Source organism: Colletotrichum lupini, chromosome 5, assembly GCF_023278565.1.
Source record: "Colletotrichum lupini chromosome 5, complete sequence".
NCBI lineage: Eukaryota > Fungi > Ascomycota > Sordariomycetes > Glomerellales > Glomerellaceae > Colletotrichum > Colletotrichum lupini.
Window position 1 is genome coordinate 4,066,511 of NC_064678.1, and position 20,626 is coordinate 4,087,136.

The 20,626-nt window shown below is 54.2% G+C and overlaps 7 protein-coding genes and 1 non-coding gene across 8 annotated transcripts, besides 1 other annotated feature; 5 read left to right on the forward strand and 3 right to left on the reverse strand.

Annotated features, from left to right (window-relative positions):
• Window positions 1-1,216: 1,216 nt before the first annotated feature.
• CLUP02_10608 (uncharacterized protein) lies at window positions 1,217-2,341 on the forward strand (the record flags this gene model as incomplete). The annotated part of the gene is made up of 5 exons (XM_049289583.1): window positions 1,217-1,438; window positions 1,497-1,616; window positions 1,671-1,842; window positions 1,924-2,037; window positions 2,091-2,341. 5 exons carry the CDS (start codon window positions 1,217-1,219, stop codon window positions 2,339-2,341), a joined length of 879 nt encoding a protein of 292 aa, XP_049146728.1.
• Window positions 2,342-2,518: 177 nt separating this feature from the next.
• Window positions 2,519-2,602: a sequence feature (Short protein (CLUP02_10609, UQC85113.1) was converted to a misc_feature.).
• A 3,197-nt stretch (window positions 2,603-5,799) lies between these two features.
• Window positions 5,800-8,436, reverse strand: CLUP02_10610 (uncharacterized protein; the record flags this gene model as incomplete). The annotated part of the gene is made up of 1 exon (XM_049289584.1): window positions 5,800-8,436. The coding sequence occupies one exon, from the start codon at window positions 8,434-8,436 to the stop codon at window positions 5,800-5,802; it is 2,637 nt and encodes an 878-aa protein (XP_049146729.1).
• Window positions 8,437-10,505: 2,069 nt separating this feature from the next.
• CLUP02_tRNA168 lies at window positions 10,506-10,600 on the forward strand. The gene has a single exon. It is a non-coding gene; the product is annotated as a tRNA-Ile (tRNA).
• A 323-nt stretch (window positions 10,601-10,923) lies between these two features.
• On the forward strand, window positions 10,924-12,240 carry CLUP02_10611 (uncharacterized protein; the record flags this gene model as incomplete). Its single annotated transcript, XM_049289585.1, has 8 exons — window positions 10,924-11,005; window positions 11,092-11,108; window positions 11,180-11,346; window positions 11,425-11,485; window positions 11,556-11,594; window positions 11,633-11,683; window positions 11,754-11,848; window positions 12,144-12,240. 8 exons carry the CDS (start codon window positions 10,924-10,926, stop codon window positions 12,238-12,240), a joined length of 609 nt encoding a protein of 202 aa, XP_049146730.1.
• A 309-nt stretch (window positions 12,241-12,549) lies between these two features.
• On the reverse strand, window positions 12,550-14,322 carry CLUP02_10612 (uncharacterized protein; the record flags this gene model as incomplete). Its single annotated transcript, XM_049289586.1, has 3 exons — window positions 12,550-13,308; window positions 13,417-13,850; window positions 14,265-14,322. 3 exons carry the CDS (start codon window positions 14,320-14,322, stop codon window positions 12,550-12,552), a joined length of 1,251 nt encoding a protein of 416 aa, XP_049146731.1.
• Window positions 14,323-14,810: 488 nt separating this feature from the next.
• Window positions 14,811-15,255, reverse strand: CLUP02_10613 (uncharacterized protein; the record flags this gene model as incomplete). The annotated part of the gene is made up of 2 exons (XM_049289587.1): window positions 14,811-15,129; window positions 15,200-15,255. 2 exons carry the CDS (start codon window positions 15,253-15,255, stop codon window positions 14,811-14,813), a joined length of 375 nt encoding a protein of 124 aa, XP_049146732.1.
• Window positions 15,256-16,360: 1,105 nt separating this feature from the next.
• On the forward strand, window positions 16,361-18,046 carry CLUP02_10614 (uncharacterized protein; the record flags this gene model as incomplete). Its single annotated transcript, XM_049289588.1, has 8 exons — window positions 16,361-16,478; window positions 16,532-16,615; window positions 16,670-16,787; window positions 16,847-17,240; window positions 17,290-17,325; window positions 17,393-17,529; window positions 17,577-17,865; window positions 17,894-18,046. 8 exons carry the CDS (start codon window positions 16,361-16,363, stop codon window positions 18,044-18,046), a joined length of 1,329 nt encoding a protein of 442 aa, XP_049146733.1.
• A 1,869-nt stretch (window positions 18,047-19,915) lies between these two features.
• On the forward strand, window positions 19,916-20,143 carry CLUP02_10615 (uncharacterized protein; the record flags this gene model as incomplete). The annotated part of the gene is made up of 1 exon (XM_049289589.1): window positions 19,916-20,143. The coding sequence occupies one exon, from the start codon at window positions 19,916-19,918 to the stop codon at window positions 20,141-20,143; it is 228 nt and encodes a 75-aa protein (XP_049146734.1).
• Window positions 20,144-20,626: the final 483 nt, after the last annotated feature.

Here is a 20,626-nt window from a genome sequence, read left to right on the forward strand (position 1 = left end):
GCAGGGGAAAAGGTGCTAGCGAAGGTTATCTGCCGACGAATTGAGGGTTTGGCGCGGTGGTTGTTCCTGTCAATCCTCCTGTTCTGGCGAAGAAAACGAAGCGAGCGACGGAGGGAATGGAGGAGTGCGTCCCTCTCGAAGGCGGCGACGGAAGAAGCGAAGGGAATGTTCGTGTCGTCGTTGTCGTCGAATCAATCGGTAGTCGCAGGGCTAGGTGTCGACCTGAGGGAAAGGGTCGGGATTGGAGATGGGTGGGTTTGGTGGTTTTGTTGTTTGTTGCTAAAAGGAAATTGGGAAAGGAAGGGAGAGGGAAGGGAAGCAGATCGCCAAGCGGAGGGCTGGACGGGGAAGGAAGGAGTGATGAAAGGAGGCGCCGGTGGTGGTTGCTGGATGGCACTGTGGAGGGAGTGGCAGGTGCTTGCTGGCTGCAACCTTGGTTCCTTCCTTGGTGCGGCTTTCTCTGCTTGGGTTCGAGTGAGCGAAAGGCAAAAGCAGGACTGGACCCAAAACCAAGACGGGTGGAAGGTCGGATTCAGGGAAAACCGGGCAACAAGGGCCAGAATACGGGGGTGGAAGGATGATGGGTATAGGCAAAGGCCCAAGGGAGAGCGACGCTGTGCTGCGACAGGCGGACAGCAGGAATCCCGTGGATTGACTTGTGTCTGGTGTGTGGATGCGCCACTTTGTGGGTAGTAAAGGGGACAGGGGTGGGGGCCGTAGTACCGTACGGGGTTGCGAATGGGTGGTGTCGGCCCAGGCTGTCGTAATTTCAATCTTTGGAGCCGGGTGGTGCGTCGTCGAGGTGCGAATGTGGGATGTACCTTGGAGACACTTGGTTTTGAGCCCCCCTGTTTAAGTGGTGGAAGGGGAGAACGGGGGAACTTGGAAGGACTTTTACACTCCCAAGGAGACACGAGGGAAGGATGAAGGAGGGAAGAAGCGAACACGCGCCCAATGGGATGAAGAAGAGGTACTGCCTGCTGAGTCTTGCTTGACGAGGCTGGAAAAGGACGCAACCGGGGACATTGAGTATACCTTCTCTTACACACGTTTCACCAGCAAGTCAGAGGTTCTCTGGCTGTACCTCCGCATCCAAAACTGGATTCAGCTCGTATCGATCTAACAGAGCTACTTGTCTCTGGCGCGTAAAGCCGTCAGGAACGGTCCAGACGAACACGCAGCCAGCGGGACACATGTACACACGAAGTCAACTGAAATGCTGTCTGTCACTGTTGGAATCAGCCAAGCAACACCACCAGAATCACGACTCACCACCAACAAACCACAGGCTTGCTGTTGCTGCAGTGCCCAAGGATGTATTTTGGTCGCTCATTACGAGGCAGAGCAAATTCCACACATACCAGATGCCGGGGAAACAACACAATGCCTAATTCACGCAAACCAAACCAAACCAAACCATTCAAGCATCAACTTCAAGGTCCGAGAATTACAGATCAACATCATTTCTAGACTCTCAGCCATGATTGACGAAACAGCACATGTGGACCAGATACAACTCGGCCTACTCGATGACCCCGCTGCTACGCCAATCCATATTCTCTATAACCTTCCGCTACACCAACAGCATCAGCATCGACAACACAGACCCGATCGTCGTTCGCGTTGTCATTCACATCCTCGTCCAACTTGGCGGACTCCCGCAATCATAGCGTCATGCAAACCGACTGCCTTCCGCCATCCGAATATTCCACCTGCAGCTCTGCATGGCCAAGCCTCAAGCCTCAAGTCTACCAAGGTCATTCATCCAAATCCCCGTCCCATCTTTGCTCCCGTATCCCGTCTGCATTTCGATTCTTATTCTCTGTATCCATACGGATGCAGGTTCTTCAGCTTCTCAATCCAGCCCCCAGACACTGGCTGCAGACACGAATGCTGACAACTAATAAACTCCCATCGGCTTAGGTACGTCGCCCCCGCCCGCCGCCGCGCTACACCGCGTACGAACATACGCACAGTCATCACCACAACCCGTTCCAGTCCAGGTCATCGTCATCGGCCTCCAGCCTCTCCTTTCTCGTAATGAATGCTGTCAACGGACTAGCCTACACAGTAAGCCTCAGATCACGCAGTCCCGGGCCTCCGAAAATTCCCAAGACTCTCCAAGACCACTTTACAATGCTTCCAAGACCTAAGCCTCCACGACAAGAAACCCAAACGGGCCCAAGTAGCTACTGCTGGCATGTTCCCTCGCCCGCTCTCATCTCAAGCACCTCCGCGACACGGGGTGTTTGGGTGTCGCCTAGCCTCAGACATCAGACAAGACCACCTCGAGAAACAGGAACACGGCACCACGACCAGAGGAAGAAGCGGCACGCACTAGACCGAGCCAAAGAAGAAGGCTAACCCACAGCTCATTTCCATTCTTCTGTTTCTCTCGTCGAGTTCAGTCTCTGTAGTCTGCACTGCCACGATCAACTCTCTCCAAAGGGCACGCGTACGTACGCATTACTCCAGCAGACCATGCCACGCCGGGGTATCTTGCCTGCTCACACCTGAAATGCCGGCTCCCGGGAGAGCGAGTGCGACCGAAGGCTTCAGTGGTGACCAGTCACTGGTGTCTACCCAGCCCGATGCCCACTGAACAGGCTCGACGTCACAAATCCATGCCCCCCGGCTTGCGTGGTTTCGTCCCAACGGGACAGAACCTGGCCGGGGTCGTTCCTAAGGAAAAGGGAATCACGAGCCTGAGACGTCTAAAAATGGCCCAGCCGCCCCAACGGCGGTTGGCAGGCTACCGTTGCGAGGCTGAGCCGTCCAGCGGGCCGTGGACTCTTGGAAATCGCCTATACGAAAATTGATGAGAAAACAAAAGACAAAATGGAAGGCTTCTCAGAACGCTTTCTTGAGGCTGCTGTCTGCCAGCCTTCACCCTGTAACATGTTCTGCAGCACCATGACTTTCCTCACACTGACAGCTCACCGCGGCACACCGAGCCGAGCGACCTAGACCATTTTTCCGGCTCACGATGGAGACGGATGAGCGATGGACCAACAAGATTTCCAAGGCTAACGCTGATGATCGACGAGCATCCAATGTTTTGGGCTGATGAACCGCTGGTCCGTCGTTACAGACTTTCCAGTGAGTGAATATCCCAACTTTGCTCAGTAACAATTCCAGTTGCAGGTCCGGGCACGAGAGGCTGTGTTCGTTCACCTTGCCTTTTTACCTTACAGTGAGGACCCATTAGTTTCAATACACCTACCCAGTGCGTCAGCGTAAACCCACTAACTTCATTATACTAATATAAGTAATATCTCTACTATTTAAGTAACAATTATAGCTAAGAAAATTCTCAAAAATATTTTACTATAGAAATAATATAGAACTTATTTTAATAAAATTTTAGAATTTTTCTTTACTACTTAAATAAGAATTAAAAAACTAGTACCCGAGTTTTTTAAAAACGTACTAACAAATACAGTATTATTCGCACTTTTAACGCCCTATAATCCATTATAAGTAAAATCTATTTTATCTTATTTTAAAAAAATTTAATAACACAGCGAATTTAATATAAAACTTAATATAACTTTTTAATATTATGAATTAATACTTAATCTATTATATTACGTTTTTATTCTTATTTTATTGTTATGCTTAATGCTTATTTTTACTGTTGAAAATCCATGATTTTGGGGGATACTGTGCGCTGTATGGACACTAATGGGTCCCCACTGTATGTTGCTTATGCAGGGCTTCCCGCCGACAAGAAGCCAATTGCGACGCTGCCCGAACCTTGTTCTCATCCGTCTGGCTCCCTCCCTCGCACAGTCCTCGACTACTCTCTCAGAGTCTGCGAGTCTTCATCCTCGTTGGTCCCTCCCGAGACGCGGATCCTCCGTGCATCGCCACGATTGAGATTTCTGGCTTCGAGCGTGTTCCGGCTCGCTCTAGACGAGCGCACATCAAACGGCACTCAGAAACAATTCCATCTCCCTTTGCAGCTCCCTTCTCCGCAAAACCCACATTTTCAAATCTCGTCAGAGTGGTCAGCGTGCCAGCGGTGCCAGTGTGGCAGCAACCCGCCAGCAACGCGTGCTTCGGGGCCCGGTGTTACGCTGAAAATCACAATCCCTTCCCAGTCTGGCGGCAACTCATCTCCAATCGTTTAGCCAAAATAAACATTGCTGGTGGGAACCCGTCACAATCCACACCCACTGTTCACGGCATCGACAGCAATGGGGGTGACGAAGTTTTCCCATAATCGCTCATCAATGATCAATCTCCAGACCTGGGGCCCGCATGCCACCTGCAGACTTTCCTTGCGTCGTTTAACATCGACTGCCATGTGTCTCGGAACATTTGACTCGTACCATCATGCCTTAGCCTCCCTTGAGGAATTTTGCAATAATGGCTTGTTCCTTGCAGCATATTGCTTCTTCTATCCTTCCCTCTCTCATTATTCCAAGGCAACAAATTCTGTCATAAGAGGAAGGGAGGGAAAAAACACAATTCCGCCAATATTCCCACCTTGCAATTATATGCTCATTTATCGACAACCTTAATCTATGTCATGCTGCTCAAGGTCCAGGGTCTGAGATACTCCATACACGTTATAACACAAAATTTAGCACTCGCCCCGAAAACGAAGAGGCGACTTCTCTCCTCGTAAGGCCGGTTCTGTCCATCCGCAGATAAATGACCCGACGCCTTAAAATAAATCACGAACGCCTTACCATAACATGGAAGATCGTCCGCTTCCGTTGAGGGAATCCATAAATGCCATTCAATTCTCTACAGGCGGCGGAGTTCCTGAGAAAAGTGGCATGAGGTCGGAAAGGAATTCTAGCGCAACACATTGACGGTTTGACCCTGGGAGTCGCGCGTACATTCTCAGCTTAGACTGTCAGTTTACTGAAGACAAGGAATCGACGTTGTGTGCATAATTTCCCTGCAGCGTGATGTCAGCGTCGCCCGCGAAGACCAGTTTGTGAGGATGTTCAACTAGAAATCCTGAAAAGTCGCCGACCTACCAATGCTATTGAAATAGACAGATTGACCGAGTAGTCAATTGGTAGATACAGCCAGAGGGGATCGGTTCATTTGATCCGAACCCGGTTTCTTTTCCCTCGTATCGCGATAAAGTGTACCAGCCCGTCGACCTCGCGACAAAACAGAGGCCTGGTGATCAACCAACCAAACTGGCAATGGCGGCGAGCCACTCCCGCTCACTAACACGGGGGATCGACAGGGCAACCGGCGACATGGCTGTCTTTTACCAGACCAGACCGGCTTACGATATTCGTATGGCGTACGGCATGTCACGATTTCTACGAGTATCTGATTCGGCTCGATAACGCACTCTGTATGGGCACGCTCTTTCCATCGGTGAGATTCTTCATTATATGGCAGAAGTGTGAAGTGGCATTCATTACATTCCCTTCATCTATCAAAATCGATTCTGTATGCATGCGGTACGCTCAATCGCTGTACTCGTAAAGCCAAAAAAAAGCTCCTCAAACACCCACCACCGTGAACCCAAAAACCCGCATGCATCTTCATCAAATGCGTCTAATTCCCACCATATTTCATGTGAAAATGTAAAACCATAAAACTCCCGCCTCCTTTCCCACTCTGTACTGCTCCTTTCCGAGTGAAATGAACGCCTTCGTGCTCGTTTTCATGTGATTCATCTCCAGGCAGCAGCTTAAACCACCCCTTTCCATGAGCAATCCAATTCAACTGCCGCACCTTTCCCCCTTCGTAGTTCATCTCAACGCCTTTTTTTTTTTTTTTCCATCTCGCTCTCGCGGTTTGTATGTTCCACGGTAACGATATTCAATCATATTGATCCCACTGCTGGTTCCACGGCTTATTTGTCCCCTGGAAATCCATACCGTGCTTATAGTACCCCAACAGCTCCTCCTCGTCGACGCCGCAGTGCGTCTGCCCATCGCGGCCCTCGAACCAGCCCAACCCGTACGTCTTGCCGAGTCCCTCGAGGTACCGCGCCATCTCGGCATTGCTCATACGCGCCGTGTTGACAAAGTCGTAAATCATCTTGCTCTGGTGGATGAAGGCGAGGTGCGACGAAATGGTGTTGGGCTGCCGCGGCAGGAACGGGTGCCGCCGCCGGAGGAACACGATGGTCGCGACGGTGCCCATGTACACGAGGATGAAGGTCGCCAGGCCGTACGAGATCCAAAAAGACGATACGGTTTCCTGTCCGGCGTTGATGCCGCCGAGGTCCGGGCCGTCGTCCTCGACGCCGTGGTGACCGCCGGGTCGATCCTGCTGGTCCGGCGGCGGGGCGTAGGCGGCGTCGAGGAACTCTGTGCCCACGACCGTGGCCAGGCTGGTCAGCAGCACCGTCAGGACCTCGGCCATCATGCTGCCGAATCCGACGAGGAACATGAGCGTGTGGGCGTTGAGGAAGGCGTGGAACGGCATCAGGGCGAACGGCATGGCCGTGTAGTCGAGCGTGAGCGTCTTGGACGGCGAGTGCCTCTTTGACAGGATGTAATACGGCTCCATCATGCGCATGTCGGTCTCGAGGCCGCCCCAGCCGAGCTTTATGCAGACGGCCAGGGCGGTCACGACCCACGGCGCTTTGGACGTGATGATGCTGGCGCTGGAGAAGAGAAACACCGGGATGAAGCCCGTGAAGAGGGCGATGCCGATGACGAACGGGAGGAAGCCGCCGAGCCGCAGGGATCGCGGGTGCGGGTTCTGCGAGAGGTGGTCGTCGCGGTACTTGTCGGTATCCTGCGACGACACGGGGTTCTCGTCGTCGGGGGCCAGCGACGCGTTGCGCAAGACGTAGCGGCGGTGCTTCAGCTTGTCGTGGATGTCGCGGTGGCTCACGACGTCCAGGTCCGCAAAGTCCACGAGGATGTGACTGACGACCGCCATGGACGCGAGACCTGCAATGCCCTTGACGTCGGCCAACAGGCCAGACCTTCTCCTTTGGAGGATGTAGAAGAGGATGCAGCCGCAGAGGGCGCAGACGCAGAGGGTGGAGGATAGCAGCCTCGACCAGATGGCATTCAGTTTGATCTCTTTGTCGCCGTTGGGATGCGCAAGGCGTGTAGCCCTGTCGGGATATAGAAAGAAGGACGCAGCGCCAAAGGTTGGCACCAACGACACAGCCAGGGAGGTCGCGATGGAAGACACAGCGACCGCAAAGTGCCGCAGTTTGATCGCTCGGAAAGGCCGCAGCCAGCTCAGGCTGGTGACATAGTCAACGTTGATGGACTCGGCTGCAAGTGCACCTCCTTCTTTCGAAAGCTGATAGTACGCTTCGAGGCGCTTCACTTCAAAGTCGGTGACCTGCCACAACACGCCGTACGTAACGGAGAGGATAGTCGGCAGGAACTTGACGGCGAAGTACTCGAGCCCCGGAACATCGGCGGGACTTTTGAACTTGACCAGAGGATGAGTCTGCGATCTCTGGTAAAGAAACTCGACCATGACGGCGAGGGCAACCGACAGAACGATCAAAGCGGTGAGATATGGCCATCTCATCGAAAATGGCTTCCAGTTGGGCTGCGGGTAAAAGACCTGTGTCCTCTGGCTCCTGTTGACGGGGAACGTGGCGTGCCGTATACTAGCATCGTCGCCCATGATGCTCGGTCCCGCGACAACGCTGAGATCGACCTGGTCTACCTGCCGTCGAGCGGCCTCCTCGGGGGTGTCTCCGATGATGACCTCAATGACCTTCCCCTGCTTATTAGCCTCATCCTGGCCGCGGTCCTTGATGGTGGCTGCACGACCCAACTTCTGACGACGAGAAAAGGACCGCGTAAGGGAGGACCTCTTAGGCAGCGGGGACGACGAGAGCAGATCCTCGCCCTTGATCGTGGTGTCCGGCCTGAACCCGGCCCCGAGACCACCGGTGAGATGACCGCTCGCCTCCTGCTCCTGCAATCTTCCAAGGAACGCATCTTCTTGATAGCCCATCGGGCCAAGCGCAGCAGTTACATCGAAAATGGGTTCGGTATCGGGAACCGACTCGTACTGCGACGATTGGCCTATGGGTGCGGCGGAGCGCAGGAGGGAGAGGTCATGCTCTTCCTCGGGGATGGTCTCGTGACCGCGTCGCGATGGTGCGCGACCAACATTCCGCCTCAAGTGCGAGGGCGTTCTAGGGATATCAGGGCCGGAAGGCGGAGGCAGGGACGCATATCCGGCAGCACCAGTGTAGGAGAAGGATGCGGTCCAGGTGGAAGTCGTCGAGGGTCGCCGGTGAAGTTGATGGTCCGGGTTGTGCGGTGACGGCGAAGTGTGATTAGAGTAGGACTGGAGCGAGACCAGGGAATCCCTCCCACGAATTGCTGCCGAATGATGCCCGTCGTAAGGAGCGCTCTCAAAATCGCTGACGTCGGACACGTTGGAACTCTGGTGCGCCAGTCGTGGTCTCTGCTGCGGCGCGTCTGGAGGTTGGTAAGAAGCACCAAAGCCTCTATTGTGCGCCATTGTTTCCAGCGTAATTCATATCGGGACGGGTTGTCGTCTTCGCTATCGGAGGTATTTCTGTTGCCCTTGTCAAAGGTGGGCTTCCTCCGTGACTCGCGAGTTGGCGAGGGTTGGTGTAAGTGCGCAAGGTAAGTCAAGGTTACTGTAAGTACGGGCGAGCGAACGAGCGGTATCAAGACAGGTAGCGAGCGTAAAAAGACCGGAAAGATGAGAGAAAGCTGAGAAGCCCAAAATCAATCACGCAAAGACAGGCATCTTGGTCTTTTTGTTGCCCAGCCAGAAATTAGGGGGGGAGAGAAGGGGATTGAGATGCTGGGGCACAGCTGAGAAGGGGAGGAGAGCAGTTGTAGGGCTGCCGGGGGCGCGCTCTTTTCCTGGGGGATGTGCGATTGGACGAGGCGCAAGGAACAAAATGGAAATGAACGTCTTGGTCTGGAAGTCCGCAGACCGCAGGTCACAGTCCTTGAGTCCGTAGGAGTTCAAAGTTCACTCTCAGCATGGGGTCCACGCTAACCTGCCACCGGGCGAACTAAGGTAGTAGTGTGAAGATGACGGTTAGTTCAAGTCAGGGACTGCACAACGGGCAATGTCTCTCCAGGGGATAGATTGGCGTGGTAAGGCTGAGTTGAGGAGGAACTGGACGCATGGCGTGAGGTGTGACCGTGTGAGGCGCCCCAGGCGAGGAGGAATGACGGTGCCAGACAACCTGAGAGAGGGATCCTTCACCCGTCGTGAAAGCCGCAAGCAGGGTCCAAAGACATTTAACAGCATGGATCGATTATGGCTGCGGCTTCTGACGTTTCGTGCCTTGCCTGCTTACCTTGCTATGTATCAACCAAAGTCCCCCTTCTTGAAGTTGGAACACACAACAAAGCACTCTGATGGAACTCTCGTTTCCATCTGCGATCCCAGGAAATGCGAAATGCAGGAGGGGTTGCCTCCGAGCGAACGGCCTGCCGGTCCAAGGGTTACAGCGGCCATGTTCCCACAACTTCGGATGGCATGCCTCTGGTTGTGCCTGTGCTCCGTCCCTCGTCCAGATTAAGCGTCGCACTGACGGTGGGGGATAGACTTTCTCTCCTCCCAATCCCAATGCATGGAACTCCGAGCCGCAGAGCGCAAGCTTACAAACTCTTGTGCGTATGGAGTACGGGTAGGCTGTGTGACGGAGCAGGTATATTGCAATGTAGTGTACGGATACGGAGTGCGACATAGCTGTGAGCGGCGAGCCAACATTATTGCTGCCATCAACATGCAGGCCCTGCAGGACAAATCGATAGTCATTGACGCCCCCCTCCCACCCAGCACCCAGCACCCCGAGCCGCCGGACCTGATCTGACGCAGTCTTGCAGCAACGAGCTGCAGCTGACCTTCCAAGGTGACTGGCTGAGAGACAGAGGTCTTGGGGCTGCCTCTCTCTCGCTGCGGCTATTATTATTAGTATGCATGCCTGGGGCTATATTCAGCCCCCAGAGCTGGGATCGCTTCGCGGGGGGCGTCGCTTAAACTCCTGGCAGCGCGGAATGTTGCCGGGTCATCATCGATTACGAGCTTCTTCTGTTCACTCTGAACCCCTCTGAGGTTGTTGTCGATCTTCCGCTGCTTGCGATCAGTCCGGTCTCGCCCTTTCACCGCGACAGCAACTCAAACTGCCAAAGTATGTCTCACGGTCCTGTGCAATATACAGGCCTGACTGAGAGACATGACCGGAAGTCGGGCAGGGGAAACATCCCGACGCAGGTGCCCGTGTGAACACGGCGTCGCTGTCGAAAGCCGGTCGTTTGTTCTTGTCAGGTTCCTCCTCATCCTGACCCAAGCCTTGCCGGCCGAGCCTCCCTTAAGAGATGAGCTTCTGATATGGCTGCCGCATGGACAATTTTTGTCGCAGAATACAAACTTGAGATTCTCTCACTCTTTAGCTAACCATCGTTCGCTTCTTACTCTATCTCTTCATCTTATTCGTCCTTGATCTGATTGGGAGGGGTGGTGGTGTTCGGCGTTTGGTGGGCCGCTCGGCTAAACCGAAGCCTACTCAGATATGCAAAGCCGGAAGGTGTTCACAGACAACTGGTCGGTTAGCTCAGTTGGTTAGAGCGTGGTACTAATATTTCATCTGAAATGTTGTGTAATGCCAAGGCCGGGAGTTCAAGCCTCCCACTGATCAACTCTTTTGGTTCTTAAGCATTTGGTTTCACTTTTTGCTCTCTTTCGACGATATCTTTAATAGTTCCTCATTTTCTTTTGTCTCTTGTCGTCAGTTTGTTGTTGTAGCGGGTCGGTTTGACTTACAGGCAGAGAGGGTTCCAACCAAAGTCTACCTTCAAAGATCTTGCACCGATTTGATACAACCACAAACGCTCTACTTGATCGTGCCATAATCACTTTCTAGCTAGCGCTCGTCTTCTACTTTGATTATCTGTTTTGGAATTATTGAACGCGGAGAAATAAGTACTACTTCTGTGTCTGAGCCTCGTTCGCGAAAAGAAGATGACACTTTGGCGCAGCGTACAAGCTGGAACACATTGCCATGATTTCGTCTCTGTGTCGAGGAAACTCAGCGACCAAGAAAGTAAGTATAACTTCGTGTTTGGGCACTAGCATCCAAGGCCTAACGCTCGTCTGTTGTCAAAGAGACAACTGATCACTTGCCTGTAGCCACGGCAAACCAACCCGTGTGCGCTATGTCTCTTGTTCCAACCATAAAAACCCTTATGCTTCGCTTCCCTGACGATACTGAGGCCAGCCCGTTTCATACCTGAGATCTCATGAAAGGATCCTCCTATTGTGCGAAGATATGAAAGATGACGAGTCTTTGTTGGTTGCTTATAACATATCATTTTACCTGTACGTTGCTGGTCATAAACGCCATACCCCTATTGAGAAAATGAAACCGCGATGCGGAACAATATCGTGACTGGCTGTAGTGTCAGCCTCCATCCGTTGTCTACCGCGATAGCCTTTTATGGCAGGGACTGAAAGTTCAAGTAGAGGCATGATATTCGAGCTATCCTTTGGGTTGCTGATTGTATCCTCGTGTCCCAGACTTTTGGTAAATAACTTAGACCTTTGTACTAAGCCAATTAATGAAAACATCAGAGGGCATCCTCATACATCTTTAGCACGATTCGATGTTTTGTTATGCACCTGCTGCCCTCTTGGTATCAACAAGCCAGCCGCTGACATCCTCAACGTTTAGCAGTGGAAGGATGAAGTTCATTCTACTCCCGTCGCCTATACCATGGCATTGGTAACTTACTCTGATAGAAAACCGTCACACCATATCTGGAGGCCTTGGCCCCCATGTCACTGTTCAAAAGGGTACCCCGCCGCGTCTGCCTGCGAAGCCGTCAGCGCCCACGACATGCTGCGTCATTACCATCCCTCTTCCCTTGCCTGAAATAAGAAGCATCCGGTAAGCGCCTCAAGGCTTATGAGAGGCAATCAGTCAACTAAGAAGTCGACTTGGCCAAGCTGAGATGGTCGTTATCCTGGCATGTTCCTCAAAGGCGCCCGTGATTCAACCTAGGCCGTGTGGCCACATTTGATAAAAAACCCCTTCAATATCACTCACCGCGAGCCAGCTGGACGGCCTAGTCGGCATGAGAGGAAGGGGTTTACCTAACTTGAATGCTAAACAAACATTCGAGTCGAATTCTTTCTTGGAATACAGAACTAGTATGGGGACCAACTCACACACAAATCCTTAGGTACATCATCCAACGTCAAATTATTCAAGCCAAACAGATGTCGGCCGAGAAAGAGAGAGGCAATATCTTGTCCGATTCCGCGAAGACATTGGTCTAGAAATGACGCCTCATCCAGACACGTCTCGCATCATACGCGTAATATCGAAACATTAGATATCACCCAGTAGAGTAAGAAAACGTTGTAAGTTGAGAAGCGCAAATGCTGGCAAGCCGCCTCTAGGTAACCCTCTCTATGTTACCTCGGTGACCTGCCGTGCCATGCTGATGATGTATTATTCCGTCACTTGTAGGCGGATGTCTATTCCGATCGTCTTATACGGTAAAGGAGCCGGTAGCCTCCGGGCTCTTTCCCACTTCCGTTTTGCCCCTCTGTCTTGCTCTGAAGCTATACTTTACTTTGTGTTCATCATACCAAGACCCCCTCCTCGCTATCAGGAAAGCACCTCTCCAGCAACCTCTCGTGGTGCCTCACAAGAGCAGGAAACTCGCGCAGAATCTCCGACAGCGACTCGTCCACCCACCCAAACTCCTCGTCGAGCAGCAGCTGCGTGTACGAGAAGACAGACGCGTCAAACAGCGTCGGGCCCTCGCAGCCAAAGAACCACTCACCCCCACCACCCTCTCCCCCCTTTTCTGAGTGACTACTACTTCGACTGCTGCCGTTCTCCCCCAGCAACGCAGCAAGAGCCTCAAACGCGGCGCGCGCGTCAGCGTGTACCCTCTTCGCATCCACCACCGCGCTCCTCGTCACCTTCAACACCTCGGCCTCGGCCGCCGCGCGGACCTGGTGCGCGAGCGTCAGCCTGACGACGGGGTTCTTTGACGCCGGCTCGACGTAGAGTCGCGACAGGAGGTCCGCGTTGGCGGGGGCGAGGTAAAGGGCGTATAGCCAGGCGGCGCGGAGGCGGTGGTCCAGCAAGGACTGGTAGGCTTGTTCGCGGGCCTTGAGCTCCGCGTCGGGCGCGGAGGAGGTCGAGAAGGAGGAGGAGAGCACGGGCAGCCTCTTGAGGGTTGTGTTTTCTAGGGCGTAGGATTCGAGTTTCGAGGGGCCGGCGATGGGGCGGAGAGGGGAGGGCGGGAGGAGGTAGGGGAGGGCGCCGGAGGGGGAGGCGTGGTTTGTTGAGGGGGCGATGTGGAAGTCTACGCCGGCGATTCTGAGAAAGGTCTGTTTGGGAGGGGAGGGTTAGCCGGATGCTGCGTGCAAAGACGGAGGACGAGTATAGGCAACGGCGGGCATGTCGCCAGGGAAGAGGAGGAAGACATCGAAACGAACCTGCCACTTTAGACACGAGGGGTTGAAGCTCGGTCGGCCCCTCGGGGCATCGTCGTCCGCGATGAAGACGTATAGTGTCGGCGTGTCGCCGCGGGAGGGACTGCGGAGGGGTAGGTCGTTGGCAGGGTAGACGGCGAGGGGGAAGCGTCGGAAGAGGGCGGCGACGGGGGCCGGGACGGCGAACCAGCTTCTCGGGGTGTTGTCCGGCATGATGGCTGGCTTGCGGCAGCGGCGTTGGCGCCGGAGGTGGCTTGCTCTCGGTGAGGCCGATGCTGTCGATGATGAAGGCGGGCGGGCGGGCAGGAGTCCCGGGCGTGGGTGTGGTTGGGAGGGATTGGATGGAACGGAGAGCTCCCGTCGTATGACGCGGGGAGATTGAGCCGAGGGTTGTGGAGGTCGGGTGTCCGGTAGACGGGGCTCGGCGGCGGGGTGAGCTGCGGGATGGGATGCAGAGCGAGCTCGGGGGAAAAGATGCGGCGCCGGTGCGTGGCTGGTAGGTGTGATTTGCCCTGGGAGAAAGGGGGACGAGTGGGAGCGGTGCGGCGTGCGGCGTGCCTCGGTCTCGCGGAATGGCGGGGCGGTAGGCTGTAGCTACCTTTCTCAAACTTCAAAGTTGGGCCTGAGGTCAGGAAATCGGTATACTCCGTAGGTAGTACTCTACAGCTCGTGGTTTGGTTGGTCGGATTCATGAGATTTGATGGAGACGTCCGTTGTTCCGTAAGGTATTCGTGTGGTTGTACGATTATGCCCGTCGCGATGCGCAACTTTCTACACCGCCCATCCTGTGTCTTCGGAGTAATTTATCGCTTCTCCATGCGAGATAAGGGGTCTTTGTTCCCGAAGTCTACTTTCCCGCTCCTCCTCCTCCTCAATTTTCTCGGCGCATTCGGGGCGAGACAGGGGCATAAAGTGGGTGGTGCCAGAACTTGCTACCTTAGTGTTGCATGAGGGTTTTTATTTCTCCTTCTCGTTGCTTTATCCCACTCTTACTCTTGAATATGGCCATGGAGACGTTGACCCGTGGACCATGGGCCAGTGGACAGCAAGTGCATGAATGGACGCCCGTTTGCTGGTTTGAATAAAGCTACCAGGACAGCTGCAGGAGAGCTGCAGCCGTGTCCAGCGGCCGTCCAGTCAGTTACGGATACTCTGCTGCAGCTGGGAAGACGGAGCGGGTTTGCGGCGCCGTGGATGGACCCTGAATTTCTTGTGACATGCCTGCCTTTGGCTGTATTGCGGTATGCCTCTTCTTTCTGAATCTGCCCTCGTCCCCGATGCAGCTTTTGATTGACACGAAAATATCCGTAGCAATGCTTTTTTTTGCAAGTACTCTGTATATTGGCGGATCACTTGGGCCAAAGTCCCGGTCATCAGACTGGAAGAATTCCCATATGTCACTGGCTGGAAAGGTCATGGGAATCTCGCTCAAATTCCAGAGTTGCCTGCCTCGGCGGCGGGGCGATGTCGGCGTGCCCTCGGTCGGTCCAAGGTGAGTGGCTGCGGATCAACCGCGGTGAATTTCCCAGATCCGAGAGACCTTCTAGCGGGTGGGGCTTCAGGTTCTGCGTCTTCCTCTTCTTCTCCGGGGTCGCAAGGTGACCCTCGGTACTTTCGGTCAAATTCCTCGCCCAATTCCCAAATGGGTCTCTCCTACCGCCGTTACGGGGTTTCCGCTCGTCAACAATCCATCCTCGACGAGTCGACAGCTTGTCACTTTTGACGTGGTTGCAGGAAGAAAGCTGACCCGCCCGCAGGAACAATGTCCGTCACGGCGGGCACTCACACCGGACACTGCCCGGCCAGCATTGAGCCATTCCTTGAAAAGTTGACAGGAGCCATGACGGCCAGGCACAGAGCACTACGTATTGACATGCCAGATAGAAAGATCGCGCGACTCGTGCAGAACATGCAAGTGTATGCGCCTACGCCAGCGCCGACGCTATTACAGAGGGGAAGCGTGGCCCATCGATCGATTCCATCCCCTCCACACCTCTTTTGATGGCTCTGGACCTTGATGGGCACCTCGTTCAATTTTTGCTTCGACGCTTGCCGAGCAACTCCTCGGCGAATTGACTCGAACACTGGCGAGCTAATCGGGAGTTGAGGCCGTCTACCACGGCGACTTCCTTACACTGGACATCCGTTGCTACCCAAAGTCGAGGTTGACCTGCCACTGCCCGCCTACCTTACCTAGGTAGCTTCGACTAAAGCTGCATGGTCCTAGGCGATGGGCTAGGAGGAACCTTCCCAATCCAAACTGTCGTCAACTTGTTCGTCCGAGACTATGCTGTTGCGCATTTGGCTATTCGTACGCATGCTGTGGAGGGCCAGGTTCCGAATGCTGCGTTCCAAGAATCGACGTGAGGGAGGATCCTGATCAAATTTTTTGTCAATCAGAAAAGAAACGCACAAGGCATTCAGGCAAGAAAGAAATTTTGCCATTCTCCGGCATATGGATATTGCATGATTCTCGCCCTTGGATCAGAAGAGAGTGGTCCAACATGAGCATCATCCTGCCGCGGCCTGTGTTACCTCCCGAGATATTCTCATGCCGAAGGTATTCCGAAGCCTCGCATTTGGCTGGAGCGACTCAGCGAGGACGTTTTGGCGGGGCAGCCGTGGGGAAAGCATTTTTTTCCCTCTCTTCCAAAGTGGGACACGTTTGTCAAACGTGGGAGATCTCCGTCCCGAGATTTTCCGTTGCTCGAGACCAAAGCCCACTGCCCAGAGGGTCCCCAGACGGGAAGCATGCCGCTAGGATGAAGCGAGGTCGGAAAACCAAGCGACGGAGGGGCGGACATGCGCGTTCGACGGTCGCTCGAGACGAAGAAAAAAAAAGTTAAGGCGAGGCGCCGAAGAAGCTAGTTGTCTTGTGGGGTGGAAAGCCTGGAGAGTGCCACAGAGAAAACGGATGCGCCGTCAACATCGTTCGGTTCTTCTTCACATGTCTCCACCGAAGCCGGCATCTCCTAGGATGCTCTCGGTGATAGGTGTCGGCAGCATGGAGTCTGATGGACCAAGTTCAAGACCAACAACAACCGTCGCCACTTCTCCAGCCCCAGGTTTCTTACCTTAGGTACGTGAGTATCCACGACCACGCAACGTACACAGCAAGGAGCAGCGGGAAGCCCAGGCAGAAAAGTCTTTTACGGATACGTCAACCGTCAACGATCCTTTGCGCACAGCCATCCCGCGGAAAGTGAGGCAAGAGGTGCCTGCTCAACCAAAGAGGCAAGAGCTGACGAAGACGAAGGCTTCAGCCTTCATGAATTGGGGGGATCAATGTGGAAGGCAGAGGAGCAGAGACTGGGGGAAATCACAAGCAAAATGGAAAGAGGCGTCTTGAATCAGGAGCCACCAGATCTTCCATCGTTTTGAGTTTTGGCAATCGCTCGCAGCTTCCCCGGCTTTTCTCTTTGTGTTGATGGAGATGTTGGAACAAGTTCAAGGCTTGTGATTTCCCCCCTCCCCTCATGGACTTCTCCCCCGCAATCCCGTTCAAGATAGAGTTCAGCCCGCATCAACCCAGCACCGCGAAACCACCTCACCTTACCTTAAGGCTTGTGCTTGGTATTCGAACCGCAGCAGTAACAGGCACGGTCGTTGCTCTACTATATGACTGCCCTATCTACTCTAGCCCATCTCTGAGGACCATCCTCCGTGGCGGGATACTACATCATCCTAGTCGAGCCCGTGATCGAGTATCTCGCACTGCATCGCATTACATCGCATCGTCCGCTTCCGCCTGCGTCTCTCAGTCATTAATCCGTTCATTCGCCAGAAAGGAAAGACATTCCGCAACTGGGCAGGCCAATATCCGTACTGTGCCTATGATGGACGGGCCTTGATGGGCGTGGGCACACAATCACATAGGCTGGTACGGATAGCGCAATCTTGGTCCTCTCCCAAGTGGAGCAGAGCATGTCATCGTCGGGCTGTTGTCTCCCTCGTCCTAGGCCGAAATCGAACGAGGCAGGGCTTCCGTGCATTGGCTCTTGAGCTTCTTTCCCAGGATCACACAGCCAGGGGCGGTTTGATGCGATCCAGTACCATGCGGAGAAACGGCCCAGCGTCTCTCGCTGACGGCGCATCAAGGGAAAAGCAGACACGCAGGTACCGATACATGGGGAGCCGAGGCCACCCCCATGCTTCCAGCCCAGGCCCATTATGACAACCTGCCCCCCAGGAACCAGCACCAAGGCACGCCGCACCATGACATGCTGCCTTTTTTGTGAAGAGTTGGCTCGACGGATACCTACCCCACACTGCGAAACGCTCGACGGCGAGAAGGCCGACCTCTCTCCTCCGTTTCCGCCGCTCAGGATTCGCCCATTCCAGCCTGTCAAGCACTGTGAGCGTGTGCTTCCGAACCTGCCACAGCGGTCGCTCGAGCCGCTGATCCGCAAAGACCCTGAAGGCCTTTTGGCCTTTGCTGAGTCGCGAGACGAGGTGCAAATCCCCTTCCCCCCCGCCTCAGATGGGGGAAGATGTACCGGTACTTGGCACATGGAGGCCCTCAGTTACTGCTTTTGGCGACGTTTACCGCGAGGCTTTACGCCTGACGCTTGTGCCTCTGCAAGTACCTCCCCGCAATGACAAACACCAGGTCAAGCAGGCTGCTGGCTGTTGATCTGGGCTGGGCCATGCTGGGTCGTAGAGGGTGGCTATTGGGGTTGATGGACAAGTATGCGTCGTCGTCTCCTTGACGAGGCAAAGAGAGGAAGCCGAGGCGATACGATAGCCGAAGAGAGTGAGGAAGAGAAAGAAGGAAACCATGCAGACGGCGGTTCGGCGTCATACCAAGCTCTCGCGCATTCATTCAACCTATCCACCTCCATCTTCGGACCTATTATCGCGGCTCCAGGAGTTGGTCGGGTCCAGGGCATAGAGCGTCATGGATTAGACGGCGGGAAATAACGTGAAGACGTATGGAGTATCGTCCCTCTTTTTTCCCTTCCCTCTCAGTCTTGCTCTGCTCAGCGGGGAGAGGGAAGGGGAAAAAAAGAACTGGAGATAAGATGGATTCTTCAACCGCGGCTACTCTCCGTAACCGTGTACACTTACTTTGGCAAAGTAAATAACCCAACTCGGACAGCCATCTCGGTCTTGCGTCGGTAGATGGGAAAAAGCAGAAGGCACACACTCGCGCGCGCGCACACACACACACACCTGATATTATTCTCTTTATCCTCTCGACTCGCCCATCCCAAGCTTTCCTGGCCCAATTACCACATTTATCCTATCCCTCCCACACTCCTCCCACACTTTTAACTGTTTAACCACACCCACCCACTCTCCTCGTCTGGATCAAAAGCAAGTCAACTGGACAACCCGCGAACCAACCCCAATCAAAGACAAGCCCATCACATCATCACTCGCACACCCACACAAACCCGCACGAGCTGTCTGTCCTCTACTTCGTACTTCGTACACAATAGACTACTCGCTCCAGCCTTCTTTCGGCTCAGAATCCTACATACACTCAAGCAAGGAAACGCTGCTGCTGCTACCACCCACACTATCCCGCATACCTACGCAAGCCCGCGTCGACTACCGACTCACACTCGCCTTATTCTGTCCTCCAGGCCCGGCTCAGCTGCTACACACTCGAACGATATCCCACACATAAGAGTCGCAACATCCCTCCGCGCCTGACTGTGGTATCGCCGATCCCCCTTCTGCCTGTCTCACTTCTGCGAATCACTCTCTCCCTCTCCCTCTTTCTATTTTGCCAAAAAAAAAAGAGAAACCAAAACTTGGCCTGCCTCCCGCTTTGTTATCTGCCTCTCACGCGCTCACTCGCTCGCTCGCTCAATCTATCCACCGACTCGTTTGGCCTTGTTACCCGCTGCCGGAGCAAGGGTTGGTAATCCGCAATCGCGCCGAATTCCAATATTGCCCATCCAATATTGTTGCAAGCAAAGACAAGCGGTCCCGCAATTATAGCCTGTCACCGACAACCCAGGGTCGTCCCACGATCACTTTAAACCAGCCGCCGTCCTCACCCACACACACCCCACGCCTCACGGCATTCCCGCTGCTCGTTACTTGGTCTTGAGTAAAATCTCAGACACCACACGTACTTTTTCGTGTCTACTCCGCACTCACCGTCGACTATCCTTCCTTTTTCACAAAAGGGGTTCTTCCGCACCTTCACTCTTGTCGGACATTTCCCATTCCACCCTTCTTAGCTTCTTGATCCCGCCTTTCCCTCCTCCCCACCCCCCGCCTGACATCACCTACTTTTCAGGTACCTGTGCTACTTGGGGTCTCACATAAAGAGTCAAGATCTGCGCTCCGAAATCGAAGATCTGGGGAATAAGTATAATACCACCAACCATCCATCCATCGCCCCCTTCTCGGACCTTGGTTCCTGGCCCTACGCAGCAATCATCCCACACCCGAATACTCCAACCTTCTCTCGTCATTGAGAGAATCGTATCACAACCACAACAACATCTCGAAAATCGTCACCATCACCCACCACGCACCGCCCACCATGAACGCACCAATCCAGTCTCCCAAGCGCCAGGACTCCACGTCCTCCATCTCCTCCTCATCGTCGCACATGTCCACAAACCAAATGATGGCGCCACCCCAACCCAACGGCCAGCAGCCCCCTTCAACCGAGGCCTTCCTCCGCGACTTCACACTCGTCGCCGAGGCCGCAAAACGTGCCCAGATGGCCGTCATGATGCGCGACTTTGAGTCTTGCGGGCTCTCATAGATGGATGCCGCATTCTGTTCGGTTCACGCAAAGAAAGAGTCCGAAAGCGACCGAGCTTTCCCCATCGTCCCGGGAAGCTTTTTCTCCAACTGGCTCAGACCGTCATTTTGAGGAACGAATACTCCGAATTTCATCGGATGAGAGGACCCCGCTGAAACGCTGTTACGGGGCCGAGAGGGAAACCGAGGCACCGCGCCAACGCTTCGGCGGAGTCGGGGCAGAGGGGGACCAGGGCGAGAGAGAGAGTTTGTCGTGTCATTGAACCGACGACACTGGACTCCCCTTAGCTCTTCTTCCCCTCACCAGATTCAGTCACTGGCGTGGCCTTGCTCGGTCCATCTCTTCCCTTTCCTCTCACTCACTCTCTCACTCGCTTTCACTCTTCACCCGCTCGCTACACAACATTTAATCGACATTGAAGTCTCTGGGGAACTCTACACGGTTTCGCATTTCTTCTCGGTGATTAGAGGCGGGGATAGACAA